Source organism: Aquarana catesbeiana, linkage group LG05 (genome assembly GCF_042186555.1).
Source record: "Aquarana catesbeiana isolate 2022-GZ linkage group LG05, ASM4218655v1, whole genome shotgun sequence".
NCBI classification, from domain to species: Eukaryota; Metazoa; Chordata; class Amphibia; order Anura; family Ranidae; genus Aquarana; species Aquarana catesbeiana.
This window is the reverse complement of record NC_133328.1, coordinates 474,461,617-474,483,296: the sequence shown is the minus strand read 5'-3', so window position 1 is coordinate 474,483,296 and position 21,680 is coordinate 474,461,617. Positions and strand designations below refer to the sequence as shown.

Below are 21,680 nucleotides of genomic sequence, written 5' to 3'. Positions count from 1 at the left end.
AGAAAACATATCAAATGTTTAAACTGGAAAAAAATGTATAATTTTAAGAAAAAATAAGGTAATTTTTTTAATTGATGGCAGCACATCTCAAAAAAGTTGTAACAGGGCCATGTTTACCATGGTGTAGCATCCCCTCTTTTTTTTAACAACACTCCGTAAACATTTGGGAACTAAGGAGACCAGTTGCTGGAGTTTTGGGAGAAGAATGTTGTCCCATTCTTGCCTGATATAGGATTCTAACTGCACCACAGTCCTCGGTCTTAGTCATATTTTTTTGTTTTTTGGATGCGCCAAATATTTTCAGTTGGTGAAATGCCTGGACTGCAGGCAGGCCAATTAAGCACCCGGACTCTTCTTCTACGAAGCCATGCTGTTGTCATAGATGCAGTATGCAGTTTAGACTTGTCCTGCTGAAAGATGCAAGCATATGCTGCTCTAAAACCTGGATATATCTTTCAGCATTGATAGTGCCTTTCCAGATGTGCAAGCTGCCCATTCCATATGCACTAAGGCACCCCCATGCAGGCTTTTGAACGGATGCCATTAACAAGTCGAAGACCCCTCTCCTTTTTAGTCCAGAGGACGTGGCGCCCATGGTTGCAAAAAGAAAGTCAAATTTGATTAGTCTGACCCAGAACAGTTTTCCACTTTGCAACAGACCATTTTAAATGAGCTTTGGCCCAGAAAAGACGGTGATGTCTCTGGATCATTTTCAGATATGGCTTCTTCTTTGCATGCTAGAGCTTTACCTTGCATTTTTGGATGGCACAGCAAACGGTGTTCACAGAGCAGTGAATTTTGGGAGTATTCCTGAGCTCATGCAGTGATGGTCCATCACAGAATCATGCCTGTTTTTAATGCAGTGCTGTATCAGTGCCCTAAGATCACGGGCATCCAATATTGCATTTTGGCCTTGTCCTTTGCGCACAGAGATTTCTCCAGACTCTCAGAATCTTTTGATATTATGTACAGTAGATGATATAATGTCTTTGCAATTTTACGTTGAACTCCACTTTTGGAAAGAAAAAAAAAAAAAAAAACAATCCCCTAATCTATGTATAGTGCAAGGATTTTAACAAACATTGCAGATTCATACCTGCCCGTGTTCTAAAGGATCAGCTCTATTTTATTATGTTAATGTGCAGTGTGAACATAAATGGGAGTGACTTTCTCAGTATTTATCAGCTGATGCAATTGCAGTGTTCTAATTATGAAAGTTTCAATGTCTGCATTCCTTTGGAAGTAATTAACACTTTGGGAGTATGTCACCAAAAATGAACATTTTGTTGCAGAGAATTCCTAAAATCTGACTTGTGTCTTAGTGCAGAGGTCTGGGAAAATGAGTGAGCCAATCACAAAAGCAGGAAATAACATTTCTGGAGAAGTTCTGTATACCATCTGTGTACAGAAGGCCTCCAGGTTGCCACACTGCATTAAACTTTACAGAAAATTACAGTGGCTGTAGATTGAAAAGGAAAGGTAATGTTTAATTTGATTAAATTAGAATATGGATTGTGTAGCAATTATAGATGCTATATTATTTTTTTATTTGCCATGTTTCTCCCACAAAAGTTAAGTTACCCTTTATGGACAATTGTACCAAAGGTACAGTTGTCCAAGTGCAAACCCTCTCAAAACTGTAGTTACCGTTCACTTCCTGGTGTAGTGATTCGATAAAATCGATGCCTTAGATGATGCTTGTCTCCATGATAACACATAGTGCATAGATCATAGTTTGTGCACTCGGCGCACTTCCAACGGATTCCAATGATTGGCTGCTGTCTACACGTATCACACATTGTCCCATCATGTTTGACACCTTAAAAAAAAATATATAATTTTAATACACAATAGATAGACTTTTTAGCATTAAAGAATTAAAAGTAACAATGTTTTTTTGTATAACTAAAAGGAGCAGAGAGAAATAGATGGTCCAGCCAGCCACATTCTAACCAAGTTATTCATCTAAAAGCCCCTAGGCAGTAAAATGACTCAGAGTCAAACACACCAAAAGCAATTACAAATAAACGTTACTCATATTAGGCTTTTGGCTATGTTAAATGCATTTACTTACAAGTAGGAAGGTGAAGGGGATCAATCTTTATGCATTTTATGAGCATCTTGTCTACATATGGAAAGAACATCATCAAGTCCAGCTGTCAAGTAGCTGTAACAAGAAAAGTTCTGAAGGTCTCACCAAAGCCGGCCATAGGTGGATTGAATCTCGGCTGGTTCAGCAGGGACCGGCCAAGATTTGATCCATCTATGGGCGGGCCGATTGTACCCAAGTTGATTCTTTTACACTGTTGTGCTGCACTATGACCGTGGGGGGGGGGGTGGGGGGGGGTGTTCGGAGCACGTGTGTGAAGTCACCGAGAGTTTTAACCTTGAAGCACTATCAAAAGTCACTGAGGAACTATTCTTTTTGGAGCACTGTATATAGATCAATTGATCGTTTGAGGACCGATTATATTTTTATGTGTAAAATTAATTGCTGATATTGGTTTACTGCACTTTAATACCCATAATATTTACAGTATATATTCTTTGCATCTGCACTTTATGGATTAGAACCATGTTTGAATGTGCATTATGAAATATTGAAGTAGGTTAATATATATATATATATATATATATATATATATATATATATATATATATATATATATATATATATATATATATTTTTTTTTTTTTTTATATATATTTAGACCTACAACTATTATTTGCACTTTATGGATTGGAGTATTAATTGCGCAATATTATTCTTACAGCGCAAAAAAAAAAAAAAAAAAAAAAACACAATATACAGTGGGAAAAATAATTATTTGATCCCCTGCCGATTTTGGCAAGTTTGCCCACTTACACAGAAATGAGGGGTCTATCATTTTTATGATATGTGAAAAAAAAAAACATGAGTTAGTACTTGGTGGAGAAACAACATAGCAAGTTGTCGTTAGGAGCATATTCTTAAATTGACAGGACTAATCTGTGTACCACATGAGCACATACTGTAGCCAGTCTATGGGAACCAGAATTATTGTTGGTTGGTAGGGGATCAAATACTTATTTTACTCACTGAACTGCAACTCAATTTACAATATTTGTATCACGCTTTTTTCTCGATTTTCGGTTGATATTCGGTCTCTAGCATTTAAATACACCTAAATACACCTATGACCCCTCATTTCTTTGTAAGTGGGAAAACTTACAAAATCTGCAGGAAATCAGTTATTTTCCCCACTGTATACCCCAAGTTTTTTGTATACTGTGAAAGATGATGTTAAAGAGATACCTAACATGTCACACTTTAAAATTGCGCGTGGAATGGCGACAAACTACAGTAATTAAAAAATCTCCACAGGTGATGCTTTAAACGCCTTTACAGGTTACCTGGTTGTGGTTACTGAGGAGGTCTAGCACTAGAATTATTGCTCTCGCTCCAACATTTGCAGCGATAACTCACATGTGTGGTGTGAACACCATTTACATATGCGTGCGTGACTTATGCGTTCGCATCTGCGCACAAGCACAGAGGGATGGGGTGCGCTTTACACTTTTTGGGGTTTTCTACCACAAATCTCTTCTTTACCTTTAACATAAAAAATTTTTTTTAAAAATAAAAATTTGTTTACTTCCACCCCAGACTCGAAATTAAGTCCAGTCTTCCAAGGCCATAGATCAAAGAAGATCTAGTCTTTTATCACCTCTGTGACCAGTCGGCAGCACTGTCAGATCGTTTCTCAGGCACGCAGGTAGAAACAGTAAGCCTGAGAAGCACCGGCTAGCGACGCCAGGGGGGGGGGGGGGGGCAGTTGTTGGGGGGGATGTCCTCTAACCCACTTCAGAAAGCAATCCAGGGGCTAATGAGCTGCTTATAGCGCTTTCATGAGAAAGTCGGCCACCAGCTGAAAAAAAAAAGAAATATCGGAGTTATGGCTGATAGTTTCCGCCATAACCCTGGTAAACTACTTGCAAACCACAACGTGTATAAGTACGTATTGCAGTCGGTAAGTGGTTAAATACAATATTCAAAGCAGTAAAACATTCAGAAAAAATATATACTGTAAGTGTTAAGCATTAAAGTGATATTAAAAGGTTTTTTTTTTTTTTTTTAAATAACATGTCATACTTGCTCTGTGCAATGGTTTTGCACAGAGCAGCCCCGTTACTCTTCTTCTCAGGTCTCCCGCTGGTGCTCCTGGCTCCTTCCCCTTGACCAGTGCCCCCAATAGCAAGCCACTAAATGGATATTCATTTAAATTCATCATATTAACCACTTCACGCAAAATCATGTAATTGTACATCATTTTGTTGAAGTGGTTGTACCGGGGTGATGCCTGCAACTACTGCTCCGCTTGGGTCTCCAGTCCCACCGGAGACCCGTGCGATCAGCTGGCACGTCTGCCGCCTGGCCGGAGTCCTGAACAAAGCCATCATCGTCTTTGATCGGGTCTCCGATGTAGTAACCCGGAAGTGATGTCCTAAACCGCCCCAATGATGCTGCTTGCAGAACTTTTTTTTAACATCCCTCAAGCGCACAGCTCCAGTGTGAAAGCACTCGAGCTTTCCCACTGGAGTGACAGAAGAGGCGCTTTACAGGCACTATTTTAGCGCTAAAACGCCTGTAAAGCACCTCAGTGTGAAAGTGGCCTTACTGTCAAAAGGTATGTTTACATTCCTTATGACAACAAAAAAGCGATCAGAGTTTTTTTTTTTTTTTAAAGTTACAGTATAAAAATAACAAATAAGAAAAAAAAATTAAAATGCCCCTATATCCCTGCGTGCTCGCACACACACAAAAATTAAAAAAAAAAAAAAAAACGCAAACACAAGCCACGCCCGCAAATGTAGACAGTGTTCAAATAACACGAGGTATCTCTGATCGTTCGAGCGAGAGCAATAATTCTAGCCAAAAGACCTCCTCTAACTCTAAACTGGTAACCGTTAAAAAAAAATGTAAACGTCGCCTATGGAGATTTTTAAGTACCGTTGTTTGTCGCCATTCCACGAGTGCGTGCAATTTCAAAGCGTAACATGTTGTTAGTTATCTATTTACTCCTCATAACATCTTTCACATACTAAAAAAAAAAAAAAAAAAAAAAAAAGGGGCTAACTTAACCGTTTAGTTTTTTTAATTCAGTGATGTGTATTTCTTCCAAAAAAATTGCGCTTGAAAGAACGATGCTCAAATACCGCAACGACCGCCGTGTTATTCTCTAGAATCTTTGCTAAAAATTATGCTTGGGGTTCCTAAGTAATTTTCAAGCAAAAAAATACTGCTTTTAGCTTGTAAACAACATGTGTCAGAAATGGGTTTGGTCTTGAAGTGGTTAAAAAGTTGACTACAATACAATTATATATGAACATCCTCGGTTTCAGCACCAAAATTTCCATTCGGTGCACCTCTATTTACAACCACTTAAATCTCTAAATTGTTACAGTTTTCACACAAGCATATTGAGGGGATACATAAAAAAAAAAAACACAAGTAGCATCTTTTGGAAAGGGATATATGGTAAGTGTTCCTGTCACATATAAAGGAATTGATATTCCTGCACTTGCACTAAGAAGTGTTGTGCTATACATAGGTTGCATCTATATGGGAAGTCTGCATTGTAGAACCTGACACCATCACACATCTGATCTGCCTCATAGGCAAGGAATATTTTCTGGCGCAAAACAAAAAGCACCCAAAAAGCTATGCTCTTAGAACTTAGCTGCCATCTCTGTATAAACAATAAGTCCAAGCCTTTACTAAATGCATACATTAACAATGCAGCAATATTGCACCAATGTTTTGCAGAATGTTTCAAACAGAGTCCTTTATAGCAGAAAAACTTTGCAGGGCATCTAATCCTGCCTCACTCTATCCAAAACCACATACAAACTACTGTAAGCAAGTATTTTTGAATTCACCAGACCGATTGGCCCTTTCTTCCTAATACCGTACTGCAGTTATAACTTCATCTTTGATAAACAGATGTTGTGACACAAGCATATCTGTCAATATTATACAAATAAAAAGGACCATTGAGATATACTGATGCTGAATAATGAAAACTGGAATAAAGGAAAAAAACAGCTACATAAACCAGTTTCTGCTCTTAGGTTTTAATCCACACAACAAAGATAGCGCCTTTGCCACTGCTTTTTGTCCCTTTAAAAAAACAGAACCAGTGTCACATAAAAGGAGTAGAAAAAGATTTATGTCCGATTTTCATTGTCATTTCTGTGCCCACACAGTCCCCAAATTGTTCCACTATTTAGACAAAGAATGACATCACCACTGACAGCCCTGATAACTGCCAAATGATTGGTCCTTACAATTTGAAATGAACCAACTGCTCCAAGAAAGCTATGTGACAGCTGCTCATTGAATTGTATAGAATCAATGAATGAACGAATGCACATAAGCTGCAGAAGGATGCAACGGATTTTATGTATTACTATTCTTGCATAATTAACATTAAATTGCTAACTTCTTTAATTTAAGGTACATTTAACCATATTCCAGTTCAATCATTCTCTGTTTACTTATTTTAATGCTAGAAAAAGTTATACGTTTCCTCTTTCCTTCCGCAATACGACTAAAGTGAGCAGAACACAAATTTACAAAATAAAAGCTTGGGCCAAACAGTTCAGAAACCCAAAATATAGTTTGCTTACGTCTTACATTATAAGGCCTCTTACACATGATACTCCTGTTTGAACATCTAGTTTTCCAGACTTTTTTTTTTTATGTATTTGCGCACGTTTTCATGCATTTTCGCACAAAAATGTATTCTCGCGTTTTTTGTTAAGCACTAAAGGACATTTGCACACATTTTGCACGTATTTGCGCACGAGGCGTAAATTACTAACCAAAATTACAGATTTTTCTAATTTTTTTTTACTGAAGAATGCACGGCGCTTGTTTACACGCCTGTGTGCATAGGCACATTACAATTAATGGGCTGTATTTTAGCTCAGTAGAAAAAAAAAAACTGTACTTTTCAAGCTGCAATGTGCAAGAGGCCTAATGTGCATTTCCAGTGAAGGACTGCCTAAAAGCCAATTCACACCAGTGCGTTAATCTGCGTTTTAGCACAGCTGTAAAACGCACATCAATGGAAGGACATATGAAAAACAATAATAATAATTTCCAAAGTGTCCTATTCACCATAACCATAAGCTGCTTGCTGTGGGGCACTCAACAGCAGGGAGGAGCCAGGAGCACCGAAGAGGGACCCAAGAAGAGGGGGATCTGGGCTGCTCTGTGCAAATCCACTGCACAGGGCAGGTAAGTATAACATGTTTGTTATTTTTAACTTAAAAAAATGACACTTTACAATCATTTTAAGAAATGTGGTACAGCTCTGCCGGTTGCCATCATCCAATCATGCACAAGCAAATATCTTTTGTTCTTTTTCTTTTCCTTGAACCTGATTGGTTAAGATTAGTCTGTCATATTTGACATTGCATTTTTGCAGGTCATAATACTCCTTTAAAGTCAACATGACATTAAAATAAGAACAAACATTGCCCTTATAAAACCTACTACAAAATAATGCAAGTATAATAAAGATAAGGTCTGCCATACAAATATGAATTTACCTTACACCCACTTAGATACAATGACATGTGTCACCCAGTTCAGATGTCCACATCTACATGTTTACATGGGAGCAAGCTTGTATGACCAGACCTGCAACCAAAGACCTAAGACTGGATTACTATAAGTCATAAACAATCCACAGTAACAGGATATACACTGCAAACCAGGTGATGGTGTACCAGGACCCTCCATGGTGTCAGCTGAATGTTTATCCTATAGCAGATCCCAGTGCTGGCTCTTGACCCCTCTTATAGAGCAGATCTCCGTGCGTCTGGTGCGTCCAATAAAGCAGATCCCAGTGCTGTCTCCCGATCCCTCCAATGTAGTAGATCCCACTTCTCCCGATTCCCCCCCCGTGTAGTAGATCCCAGTTCTCCTGATCTCCCATGTAGTAGGTCCTAGTTCTCCTGATCCCCATGTAGTAGATCCCAGTTCTCCTGATCCCCCATGTAGTAGATCCTAGTTCTCCTGACCCCTCCGTGCAGTAGATCCCAGTTCTCCTGATCCCCGTGTAGTAGATCCTAGTTCTTCTGATCCCCCACGTAGTAGATCCCAGTTCTCCTGACCCCCGCGTAGTAGATCCCAGTTCTCCTGGATCCCCCTGTAGTAGATCCCAGTTCTCCTGATCCCCCATGTAGTAGATCCTAGTTCTCCTGCCCCCTCTGTGCAGTAGATCCCAGTTCTCCTGATCCAGTGTAGTACATCCTAGTTCTCCTGACCCCTCCGTGCAGTAGATCCCAGTTCTCCTGATCCCCGTGTAGTAGATTCTAGTTCTCCTGATCCCCGTGTAGTAGATCCTAGTTCTCCTGATCCCCGTGTAGTAGATCCTAGTTCTCCTGATCCCCGCGTAGTAGATCCCAGTTCTCCTGACCCCCTCATAGTAGATCTCAGTTCTCCTGATCCCCCGTGTAGTAGATCCAAGTTCTCCTGATCCCCCGTGTAGTAGATCCTAGTTCTCCTGATCCCCCGTGTAGTAGATCCAAGTTCTCCTGATCCCCCGTGTAGTAGATCCAAGTTCTCCTGATCCCCCGTGTAGTAGATCCTAGTTCTCCTGATCCCCCGTGTAGTAGATCCTAGTTCTCATGACCCCCCATGTAGTAGATCCTAGTTCTCGTGACCCCCCCTTCCCTGTAGTAGATCCCAGTTCTCCTGATCCCCCGTGTAGTAGATCCTAGTTCTCCTGATCCCCCGTGTAGTAGATCCTAGTTCTCCTGATCCCCGTGTAGTAGATCCTAGTTCTCCTGATCCCCCGTGTAGTAGATCCAAGTTCTCCTGATCCCCCGTGTAGTAGATCCTAGTTCTCCTGATCCCCCGTGTAGTAGATCCTAGTTCTCATGACCCCCCATGTAGTAGATCCTAGTTCTCGTGACCCCCCCTTCCCTGTAGTAGATCCAAGTTCTCCTGATCCCCCGTGTAGTAGATCCTAGTTCTCCTGATCCCCCGTGTAGTAGATCCTAGTTCTCCTGATCCCCGTGTAGTAGATCCTAGTTCTCCTGATCCCCCATGTAGTAGATCCTAGTTCTCGTGACCCCCCCTTCCCTGTAGTAGATCCCAGTTCTCCTGATCCACCCTATGTAATAGATCCCAGTTGTCCTGATCCCCACTGTGTAGTAGATCCCAGTTGTCCTGATCCCCCGTGTAGTAGATCCTAGTTCTCTCGATCCCCCGTGTAGTAGATCCTAGTTCTCCTGATCCCGTGTAGTAGATCCCAGTTCTCCTGATCCCCGTGTAGTAGATCCTAGTTCTTGTGACACACACCCCTTCCCAGCAGTAGATCCCAGTTCGCCTGATCCCCGTGTAGTAGATCCCAGTTCTCCTGATCCCCCTGTGTAGTAGATCCTAGTTCTCCTAATCCCCCGTGTAGTAGATCCTAGTTCTCCTGACCCCCCGTGTAGTAGAGCCCAGTTCTGTTCCTCCCTGTAGTAGATCCCACGCCTCCTGATCTCCGTGTAGTAGATCCCAATTCTCCTGATCTCCCACGTAGTATGTCCTAGTTCTCCTGATCTCCCACGTAGTAGGTCCTAGTTCTCCTGATCCCCCCGTATAGTAGATCCTAGTTCTCCTGATCCCCCCGTATAGTAGATCCCAGTTCTCCTGATCCCCCCGTATAGTAGATTCCAGTTCTCCTGATCCCCCCGTATAGTAGACCCCAGTTCTCCTGATCCCCCCGTGTATTAGATCCCAGTTCTCCTGATCCCCTGTGTAGTAGATCCTAGTTCTCCTGATCCCCCCGTATAGTAGATCCCAGTTCTCCTGATCCCCCCGTATAGTAGATCCCAGTTCTCCTGATCCCCCCGTATAGTAGATCCCAGTTCTCCTGATCCCCCCGTATAGTAGATCCCAGTTCTCCTGATCCCCCCGTATAGTAGATCCCAGTTCTCCTGATCCCCCCGTATAGTAGACCCCAGTTCTCCTGATCCCCCCGTGTATTAGATCCCAGTTCTCCTGATCCCCCGTGTAGTAGATCCTAGTTCTTTTGATCCCCCGTGTAGTAGATCCTAGTTCTTTTGATCCCCCGTGTAGTAGATCCTAGTTCTCCTGATCCCGTGTAGTAGATCCCAGTTGTCCTGATCCCCATGTAGTAGATCCCAGTTCTCTTGATCCCCGTGTAGTAGATCCTAGTTCTCCTGATCCCCGTGTAGTAGATCCCAGTTCTCCTGATTCCCCCGTGTAGTAGATCCCAATTCTGCTGATCTCCCATGTAGTAGGTCCTAGTTCTCCTGATCCCCATGTAGTAGATCCCAGTTCTCCTGATCCGGCCCCCACTGTAGTAGATCCTAGTTCTCCTGATCCCCACCCCCCTGGAGTAGATCCCAGCTCTCCTGATCCCCCCTATGTAGTAGATCCTAGTTCTCCTGATCCCCACCCCCCTGGAGTAGATCCCAGCTCTCCTGATCCCCCCTATGTAGTAGATCCCAGTTCTCCTGATCCCCCCCCCAGTGGTCTTACCGGTGGGCGCACTGTCCAGTATTCGGAGGTCGTAGGCCCCGGAGCAGCGATAGTTGGCGGCGGTCCCATTGTCCCAGACCACCACCACCTCCTCCGGGCTCTCGAAGCTGCGCACGGTGCCCACATGTCCCTCTCCGCCATCCTGCTTCCCCCATTTCCAGTCCGGGCCCCGGGCTACCCTGGCCCCCACTCCTTCCACCATGACCCGGTTATTGCGGGAGCCGCTCATTCCCCGGGAGGGGTTCAGGGACCGAGGGCCCGGCCGCCTGCCTTTCCCCCGGTACCGGGGCTATATAATGCTCGGCGGGGCAGCACTCCTCCGGTACGGCGCTCCCGTCCTGGAAAATAAACTTTCCCTGAGAGAAGAGCAGGCCAGTGATCCGGGCCAAGCTTCCAACAGCCCAGCGCCACCGAGTCTGCGCAGCGGCCAGAGAGGCGTGGGAATCCCGGCGCGCTCCCTGCCTCAGGAGACGGGAAAGCGCCCGTGCTGATGGAAAGCTTCGGGAGCGCGCCTGGCTGTGTGAGGCCCGGGCGCCTCGGAAACGTCTGAGCCTTTGTTGTGTCTTATCTGTCCTCGTATTACAATGGAGGCTTCATGGCATTCAAATGGTCACAATAGGCCACATTTCACCGAACAAAGAACATTTCCCTCACTTTTTACCATCAACTCTCACAGTACATTTATAGTTCCAAGTTAAAGCAGACCTCCAACCCAAACAAGATAAAGGACCAATCACAAAGGCTGGAAAAAAAGCGCATTCAGGCAAGGACCGACGGCGAGTTCAGGAGAGGACCGACGGCACGTTCAGGAAAGGAGCGCCGGCACGTTCAGGAAAGGAGCGCCGGCACGTTCAGGAAAGGAGCGCCGGCACGTTCAGGAAAGGAGCGCCGGCACGTTCAGGAAAGGAGCGCCGGCACGTTCAGGAAAGGAGCGCCGGCACATTCAGGAAAGGAGCGCCGGTGAGTTCAGGAAAGGACCGCCGGCGCGTTCAAGAGAGGACTACCAGCGTGTTCAGCAGGGGACCTCTGGCACGTTCAGGAGAGGAGTTTTTGGGCAGAAAAAAAGCTTGACATTGAGCCTTTATTCATTCCAATGACCAGAATAAATGGTAGACATGTGCGGTTCATTTTGTTCCAAAATGTAATTCTGAAATTACGAAACAAAATTTCGGACAAAATTCAAATTAAATTAATCAAATTAAAATCGTGATCAAATTCAAATTCCGAAGAGAGTAAAATAGAACAGAAAATAAAGGACTATAATAGAAAATAAAAGAATAGAATAGAAAATAGAGTAAAACAGAACAAAATAAAAGAATAGAAAATAAATGTATAGAGTAGAGTAAAATAAAATAGAAAATAAAGGAGTAGAATACAATAAAAAAATAGAAGAGAATAAAATAAAAGAATATAACCATCTTTTGAAATTCGAATAGAAAATAGAATAAATTAGAATAGAAAAGATTAGAATAGAATAGAAAAGAATAGAATAAAATAGAAATAATAAAACCTTGTTTCAAATTTTGAATAGAGTAAATTCGGATAGAATAGAAAAAAATAGAGCAGAAAATAAAAGAATAGAATTAAAAAAACAATAGAATAGAAAGAATATAACCATTCCTCAAATAGAATAAATTTGAATCGAAAATAAAAGAATAGAATTGACTAGAATAGAAAATAACAGAATAGAATAAAAAAATAGAATGAATATAACCATCTTCCACAATTAAAATTTTTAATAGAATAAATTCAAATAGAATAGAAAATAATAGAATAAACAACAATGCAAACTAATAGAATAGAAAGAATATAACCGTTTTCCAAAATTCGAATTTCAAATAGAATATAAAAGTAGAGAATATAATAGAAAAGAATAGAATAGAAAAAAAGGATAGACTAAAAAAACAATAGAATAGAATGGAATAGAAAGTATATAACAATCTTCCAAAATTTGAATAGACTAAATTCAATTTCAAATGAAATTCAAATTGATTAGAATTTTCCGAATTCAGTCTAATTAAGTTAAATTTGACCGAATTGGGAAAATTTGAATTGATTTGTATTCGAATAAACAAAACGAATTCCGAAAACAAATTAAATTAATTTAACTAAACGAAAATATGTAAATAACAAAACAAAACAAAGTTCTTGGTTCTGCACATGTCTATGGTATCCATTAATGCTCAAGCACTTGACGCACCTAAACAGGTGTGCGATGCGCAGCTTTATGTGTGTTTTTATGCAGCTTTTTCCTGGCAGTAGTAAGAGGAGTTAAGAGGAGAAAATCGAACACTCTGTGAACATGAGGCCTGAGAAATGACTAAGCTGTATACTTGGAAGGGGGCCTGTGGTGGACTCCAAATATGTTACCGTCACCGCCTGGGGTCACTTAACTGCTTGCGCTCTGGAAGATTTTACCCCCTTCATGACCAGGCCATTTTTTGCTATTCATCACTGCGCTTTTTGAACTGGTAATTGCGCGGCCATGCAACATTGTACTTAAATAAAATTTATATTATATTTTTCACACAAATAGAGCTTTCCTTTTCAGTATTTGATCACCACTGGGTTTTTTTATTTTTTTGTGCTATAAACAAAAAAAAAAGACCACAAATGTTGAAAAAAAAAATATATTTTTTTTACTTTCTGTTATAAAACATATCCAATAAAAAAATAAATAAAAAATAAAGGGGGGTTGTGACCAATCCACACTATTTTGGCAAACGAGCACCAACCTGCCTCCATCCCAATATATGCGAAAAAAATAGGGGGAAGAGAAGCGGGACTTTGTATGAGGCATGTGGGTGAGTGTGTGGGGCTAAATGATAAAAGTTTATGATGTGAATAATAATCAGTATGGGTTGCATAAATGGGAATATAGCATAATCATGGTATGAAAGTTTTAATGGCATGGAGATTTGAGCCAAATACAGTCAAAGGAGAACACATTTAAGACCATAGTAAAAACCATATTAACGACAATGTACATACAGGCAAAATTCATAAATTGATTATACAGTAACAACAACACATATACATAGTATAGTAGATAAGTGCATCAATAGATCTAAACTCAACGCGTTTCTTGGCTTGAAACCAATCGTCAGGAGTCCGATGCCATGTAACTGTATCAAAAACAATGAAGTACCTATTAATATGTGAACAAATGTTTGTAAGGAGGGTACACTAAAAGTGTGATTTTCCATGTACTCACAAGTTGTGCATTGATAAATGATCATGGTGTGTTGCAGTACAATGTAGGTCTGGGTCCATAGAGTCTCACCCGGGGTTGAGGCAGAGAGCGCGCCCCAATAAAGCGCCGGCACGGCAGCCAAATTGACCAAGGCACCCATAGAAACCGGCAGTCGGGGACGTCTGGCGGGGCCAATGAGTGGAAGCGAGCTGAGGAAAGAAGAGGGGATGAAGGTGAAAATAGGTATGGGAATGGTGAAAAGTGATGATGGGATAAGTGAAAACACTATGGGGTTACCATGTGTATGTGAAAGGAAACTGGGGAAAACCGGGTGTGAAGGTGAGAGAAAGGATGGGATGGGTGTACAGATAGAAGCCATATCTGTAATCGATGAATCTGAGTGACAGATAGTGTAGGAGTTACCTGTGTAGTAGGTGCCTAGCCGAGCCAGATGTCCACACTTGAGTGACGGAGCCATGGGAAGCCTGGCCAGAGGCAGCCATTTAATGCCGGAGGCATGAGGCGCGCGCCCGCCAACGTCATGCGCGGGCGTAATGACGCGGTGAGGAGCAGAGAGGGAGGGCCGATATGTGCGGCCGCCCATCATGCCCTACAGCGTCTAAGCCCGGAGATGGACGACCACTGGAACGTCCCCTCTGCAGCGGCAAGGACGCCGCAGGCGGGATGTAGGGAGCATGACGCCGATGCGCCGAGGCCAGGGCCCGCCCACGTCAAGGACGGGAGAGTGATGGGTCCTAGGCTGGGCGCGTCGCAACCCCGGGGAATAGACAGGATGGAACTCAGCGCTTAAAGTATATAGAAGACCAGTGGGTAACAGAAATATATGGACTACAAAAGAGGGGAATGGAGCTTGAAAAGCTCACAAAAAAAATAAATAGTTAGTAGCAATTACAAGCATATCTTTGCCTTGATAACAATCAATGTAGCAAAGAAGACAAAAACGTATTAAATCCCTGCATAGGAAACATTCTCTGTGCAGGGAAGTATAAGATGTAGAGAGCTTTAGCCCTGAATTCAATCAGTATTTATCTAGCTAAAGCGATGTAAAAAATAAAATAAAATAAATAAGGCAAAACAAGAAATGATAATGATTGTTAAAAAATAAGAGAAGTAAGAAGGCTTTAGCCCTGAATTAAATCAGTTATTTGTCTAGCTAAAGAAATAAACAAAAAATAGGATAGAGTAGAACTTTAGCCCTGAATTAAATCAGTGGTAATTTGACTAAAGGGGAACAAAAAATAATGAAGAGACAAAAAAGTAAATTGGAAATAAAAAAGAATAAATGATTTTAGCCCTAGGTGTATTCAGTATTTGTTGAACTGGAGGGGAAAGGGAAAAGGACAAGATGGGGAAGAGAGGAGATAATTAATAAATGTGTAAAACTGATGAAGATGGTAATATAAAGTGGGAAACGGGACCAAAAAATGGTATTGTACTATATGGAACATGAGATATATATATAGAGAACAGATGTTTATACTTTAGGGGGTCAGTTATGAATGTAATAAAGAATAGAATGAATATAGGCAGTGAATTATACGTACGGCTCTTGCATTGCAATTAGTCAATGAACAAGAGCGGGACCATAGGTCTCAATAAGATGATATAAGATGTATAAGATAAGAGAAGAGGAAAAAAGAAAAAGATAGGGAGAACAAAAATAGGCAAGTGTATAGTAGATGATAAAATCCATTTTATCATCTACTATACACTTGCCTATTTTTGTTCTCCCTATCTTTTTCTTTTTTCCTCTTCTCTTATACATCTTATATCATCTTATTGAGACCTATGGTCCCGCTCTTGTTCATTGACTAATTGCAATGCAAGAGCCGTACGTATAATTCACTGCCTATAAATGTAGCTTAGGGACCTTAGATTGTAAGCTCCTTAAGGGCAGAGACTGATGTGAATGAATAATACACTGTATATGCAAAATGCTGTGTATAACCTACTATGCTATATAAAAGAGACATTGTTGTTAGCGAAATCTTTGCATAGTAGCAGAGACTGTAAGAGCTGGTTCACACAGGGGCGACTTGTCAGGCGACCTAGCCGCCTGACAAGTCGCCTCCCGTTCTGTACAATGGAACCGTTCTAATCGGAGCGACGTAAGTCGCTCCGACTTAGAAAAAGGTTCCTGTACTACTTCGGGGGCGACTTGGGGAGACTTGCATAGACTTCTATAAAAAAGTCGTTTTGCAAGTCGCCGTGGAAGTCGTTTGCAGGTCACCTCACTGAGGCGACCTGCAAGTCGTGCCGCCCCTGTATGAACCGGGGCTAAGGCAGGACAAAGATAGGATCAGGCAAGATATTATGAAGGCAAGTATGTCTTACAAAAAGTTTTCTTTACCTTCCCTAAACGAGCCAAATCTTCCTTCGTCTGTGTCTCACATGCTCCCCCTTCCAGACAATGCAGATGACAGTGGTAGAGTTTCAGCAACAGAGGTGGTGCTATCAATCCAGAAAAGCAGTAGACAGGACTAGATGTGGCCAGGAGCTGACTAACAAGCTACAGGCTAGATATGTGTGGTTCAATTTGTTCCAAATGGAAATTCGGACAAATTTTTCATCATTTAGAAATTCGGATGTAACAAAAAGTAACAAATTTAATCCAAAATAACGAATTTGAATAGTTTTCTAAGCAAATTTGAATTTCAGAAGAGAATAAAATAGAATAGAAAATAATAGAATAGAAAATAATATAATATAAAATAAAAGAATATTATATAATAGGGTAAAACAGAACAGAATAGAAAATAAAAGAATAGAAAAAAAATAGAAAAGAAAATAAAAGAATAGAATAAAATAGAATATAAAATAACGGAATGTAATTAAAAAAAGAATAGAATAAAATATAAAGAATATAACAATCTTCTGAAATTCGAATTTCAAATAGAATAAATCTGAATTCAAATAGAACAGAAAAGAATAGAATAGAAAAAAAGAATAGCATAGAATAGAAAAGAATAGAATAGAAAAAAATAGAATTGAATAAAATAGAAAATACAACCATCTTCTGGAATTTGAATTTCAAATAGAAAAATATGGAATAGAATAAATTTGAATTTGAATAGAATAAATTTGAATTTGAATAGAATAAATTTGAAAAAAAAATAGAACATTAAATAATAGAAAAGAATAAAAAAAAAGAATAGAATAGAAAGAATAACATTTAACAATATAAAAAAAAAAAACAACAACAATATAATCATCTTCCAAAATTCGAATTTCAAATAGAATAAATTAGAATTTAAATAGAATAGAAAAGAATATAATATAATAGAAAAGAATAGAAAACACAAGAATAGAATAGAGAAGGATAAAATAGAAAAAGCAATAGAATAGAATGGAATGGAAAGAATATAACCATCTTCCAAAATTCAAATTGAATAAATTCAATATGGAATGGTATTCAAATGGAATTCAAATCGATTAGAATATTTTGAATCAAGTTCAATTCAACCAAATTCGGAAAATTCATATTGATTCTAACCCAAGTTAAACTAAACAAATTTATGTAAATAACAAATCGAAAGGAATTTTTATTTCTGCACGTCTACTACAGGCTTGTGAAACAGCAGTGACAATGCAGGACAATGCTGCCAGCCACACTGTCAGGAATAAAATGTCAGCCATCAGGTGATTGGGGCATATATGAGTTTGCATGCTCGATTTTTGCTTTAACCACTTGCCGACCGCCTCACGCATATATACGTGAGCAGAGCGGCACGGGCAGGCAAAATCACGTACCTGGTACGTGATTGCCTTCCCGCGGGCGGGGGGTCCGATCGGACCCCCCCCCGGTGCCATCGGCGGTCGGCGTTTGGCTGGGAGAGTTGAGAGACGAGGGGGAGACCATCCGATCGTGGCCCCCCCCTCGCGATCGCTCCCAGCCAATGAGAAACATCCCCTGCCTCTGTATAGTACACAGAGGCAGAGGATGTGATGTCATCTCTCCTCGGCTGGCCAGTTTCCGTTCCAGCACCGAGGAGAGAAGACATGTAAGTGCACAACACACACACACAACACAGTAGAACATGCCAGGCACACTAAACACCCCCGATCCCCCCCCGATCCCCCCCCAATCACCCCCCCCCCCTGTCACAAACTGACACCAAGCAGGTTTTTTTGTTTTGTTTTGTTTTTTTCCTGATTACTGCATAGTGTCAGTTTGTGACAGTTAGCAGTGGTAGGACAGTTAGTATTACCCCCCTGTAGGTCTAGGGTACCCCCCTAACCCCCCCTAATAAAGTTTTAACCCCTTGATCACCCCCTGTCACCAGTGTCACTAAGCGATCATTTTTCTGATCGCTGTATTAGTGTCGCTGGTGACGCTAGTTAGGAACGTAAATATTTAGGTTCGCTGTCAGCGTTTTATAGCGACAGGGACCCCCATATACTACCGAATAAATGTTTTAACCCCTTGATTGCCCCCTAGTTAACCCTTTCACCACTGATCACCGTATAACTGTTACGGGTGACGCTGGTTAGTTCGTTTATTTTTTATAGTGTCAGGGCACCCGCCGTTTATTACCGAATAAAGGTTTAGCCCCCTGATCGCCCGGCGGTGATATGCGTCGCCCCAGGCAGCGTCAGATTAGCGCCAGTACCGCGAACACCCACGCACGCACCGTACACGCACCGTACACCTCCCTTAGTGGTATAGTATCTGAACACATCAATATCTGATCCGATCAGATCTATACTAGCGTCCCCAGCAGTTTAGGGTTCCCAAAAACGCAGTGTTAGCGGGATCAGCCCAGATACCTGCTAGCACCTGCGTTTTGCCCCTCCGCCCAGCCCACCCAAGTGCAGTATCGATCGATCACTGTCACAAAACACTAAACGCATAACTGCAGCGTTCGCAGAGTCAGGCCTGATCCCTGCGATCGCTAACAGTTTTTTTGGTAGCATTTTGGTGAACTGGCAAGCACCAGCCCCAAGCAGCGTCAGATTAGCGCCAGTACCACTAACACCCACGCATGCAGCATACGCCTCCCTTAGTGGTATAGTATCTGATCGGATCAATATCTGATCCGATCAGATCTATACTAGCGTCCCCAGCAGTTTAGGGTTCCCAAAAACGCAGTGTTAGTGGGATCAGCCCAGATACCTGCTAGCACCTGTGTTTTGCCCCTCCGCCCGGCCCAGCCCAGCCCACCCAAGTGCAGTATCGATCGATCACTGTCACTTTTTTTTGTAGCGTTTTGGTGAACTGGCAAGCACCAGCGGCCTAGTACACCCCGGTCGTAGTCATACCAGCACTGCAGTAACACTTGGTGACGTGGCGAGTCCCATAAGTGCAGTTCAAGCTGGTGAGGTGGCAAGCACAAGTAGTGTCCCGCTGCCACCAAAAAGACAAACACAGGCCCGTCGTGCCCATAATGCCCTTCCTGCTGCATTCGCCAATCCTAATTGGGAACCCACCACTTCTGCAGCGCCCGTATTTCCCCCATTCACATCCCCAACCAAATGCAGTCGGCTGCATGAGAGGCATTTATATGTCCTCCCGAGTACCCCTACCCAACGAACCCCCCCAAAAAAGATGTCGTGTCTGCAGCAAACGCGGATATAGGCGTGACACCCGCTATTATTGTCCCTCCTGTCCTGACAATCCTGGTCTTTGCATTGGTGAATGTTTTGAACGCTACCATTCACTAGTTGAGTATTAGCGTAGGGTACAGCATTGCACAGACTAGACACACTTTCACAGGGTCTCCCAAGATGCCATCGCATTTTGAGAGACCCGAACCTGGAACCGGTTACAGTTATAAAAGTTACAGTTACAAAAAAAAAGTGTAAAAAAAAAAAAAAAACACAAACAAAAATAAAAAAAAATAGTTGTCGTTTTATTGTTCTCTCTCTCTCTATTCTCTCTCTCTGGTGTTCTGCTCTTTTTTACTGTATTCTATTCTGCAATGTTTTATTGTTATTATGTTTTATCATGTTTGCTTTTCAGGTATGCAATTTTTTATACTTTACCGTTTACTGTGCTTTATTGTTAACCATTTTTTTGTCTTCAGGTACGCCATTCACGACTTTGAGTGGTTATACCAGAATGATGCCTGCAGGTTTAGGTATCATCTTGGTATCATTCTTTTCAGCCAGCGGTCGGCTTTCATGTAAAAGCAATCCTAACGGCTAATTAGCCTCTAGACTGCTTTTACAAGCAGTGGGAGGGAATGCCCCCACCGTCTTCCGTGTTTTTCTCTGGCTCTCCTGTCTCAACAGGGAACCTGAGAATGCAGCCGGTGATTCAGCCAGCTGACCATAGAGCTGATCAGAGACCAGAGTGGCTCCAAACATCTCTATGGCCTAAGAAACCGGAAGCTACGAGCATTTTATGACTTAGATTTCGCCGGATGTAAACAGCGCCATTGGGAAATTAGGAAAGCATTTTATCACACCGATCTTGGTGTGGTCAGATGCTTTGAGGGCAGAGGAGAAATCTAGGGTCTAATAGACCCCAATTTTTTCAAAAAAGAGTACCTGTCACTACCTATTGCTATCATAGGGGATATTTACATTCCCTGAGATAACAATAAAAATGATTTAAAAAAAAATATGAAAGGAACAGTTTAAAAATCAGATAAAAAAGCAAAAAAATAATAAAGAAAAAAAAAAAAAAAAAAAAAAAGCACCCCTGTCCCCCCTGCTCTCGCGCTAAGGCGAACGCAAGCGTCGGTCTGGCGTCAAATGTAAACAGCAATTGCACCATGCATGTGAGGTATCACCGCGAAGGTCAGATCGAGGGCAGTAATTTTAGCAGTAGACCTCCTCTGTAAATCTAAAGTGGTAACCTGTAAAGGCTTTTAAAGGCTTTTAAAAATGTATTAATTTTGTTGCCACTGCACGTTTGTGCGCAATTGTAAAGCATGTCATGTTTGGTATCCATGTACTCGGCCTAAGATCATCTTTTTTATTTCATCAAACATTTGGGCAATATAGTGTGTTTTAGTGCATTAAAATTTAAAAAAGTGTGTTTTTTCCACAAAAAATGCGTTTGAAAAATCGCTGCGCAATTACTGTGTGAAAAAAAAAAATGAAACACCCACCATTTTAATCTGTAGGGCATTTGCTTTAAAATAATATATAATGTTTGGGGGTTCAAAGTAATTTTCTTGCAAAAAAAAATAATTTTTTCATGTAATCAAAAAGTGTCAGAAAGGGCTTTGTCTTCAAGTGGTTAGAAGAGTGGGTGATGTGTGACATAAGCTTCTAAATGTTGTGCATAAAATGCCAGGACAGTTCAAACCCCCCCAAATGACCCCATTTTGGAAAGTAGACACCCCAAGCTATTTGCTGAGAGGCATGTCGAGTCCATGGAATATTTTATATTGTGACACAAGTTGCGGGAAAGAGACAAATTTTTTTTTTTTTTTTTTTTTTTGCACAAAGTTGTCACTAAATGTTATATTGCTCAAACATGCCATGGGGATTTGTGAAATTACACCCCAAAATAAATTCTGTTGCTTCTCCTGAGTACGGGGATACCACATGTGTGGGACTTTTTGGGAGCCTAGCCGCGTACGGGACCCCGAAAACCAAGAACCGCCTTCAGGCTTTCTAAGGCCGTAAATTTTTGATTTCACTCTTCACTGCCTATCACAGTTTCGGAGGCCATGGAAAGCCCAGGTGGCACAAAACCCCCCCAAATGACCCAATTTTGGAAAGTAGACACCCCAAGCTATTTGCTGAGAGGTATAGTGAGTATTTTGCAGACCTCACTTTTTGTCACAAGGTTTTGAAAATTGAAAAAAGAAAAAAAAAAAATTTTTTTTCTGGTCTTTCTTCATTTTCAAAAACAAATGAGAGCTGCAAAATACTCACCATGCCTCTCAGCAAATAGCTTGGGGTGTCTACTTTCCAAAATGGGGTCATTTGGGGGGGGGTTGTGCCATCTTGGCATTTTATGGCCTT

General features: G+C 41.4%; 1 protein-coding gene across 2 annotated transcripts in view; it reads right to left on the bottom strand.

Annotated features, from left to right (window-relative positions):
• MIB1 (MIB E3 ubiquitin protein ligase 1) overlaps positions 1-11,016 on the bottom strand; it is a 155,961-nt gene extending 144,945 nt beyond the window's left edge. Inside the window, exons 1-2 of one of the 2 annotated variants that reach the window (XM_073631454.1) lie at positions 10,547-11,016; positions 1,648-1,819 (exon numbers count right to left, since the gene is read on the bottom strand). In XM_073631454.1, coding sequence (XP_073487555.1) covers positions 1,648-1,819; positions 10,547-10,775 — 401 coding nt within the window. In that variant the 5' untranslated portion in view covers positions 10,776-11,016. The remainder of the gene's footprint in view (positions 1-1,647; positions 1,820-10,546) is intronic. The other variant, XM_073631453.1, reaches the window with a different exon arrangement.
• Between the last annotated feature and the right edge of the window lie 10,664 nt (positions 11,017-21,680).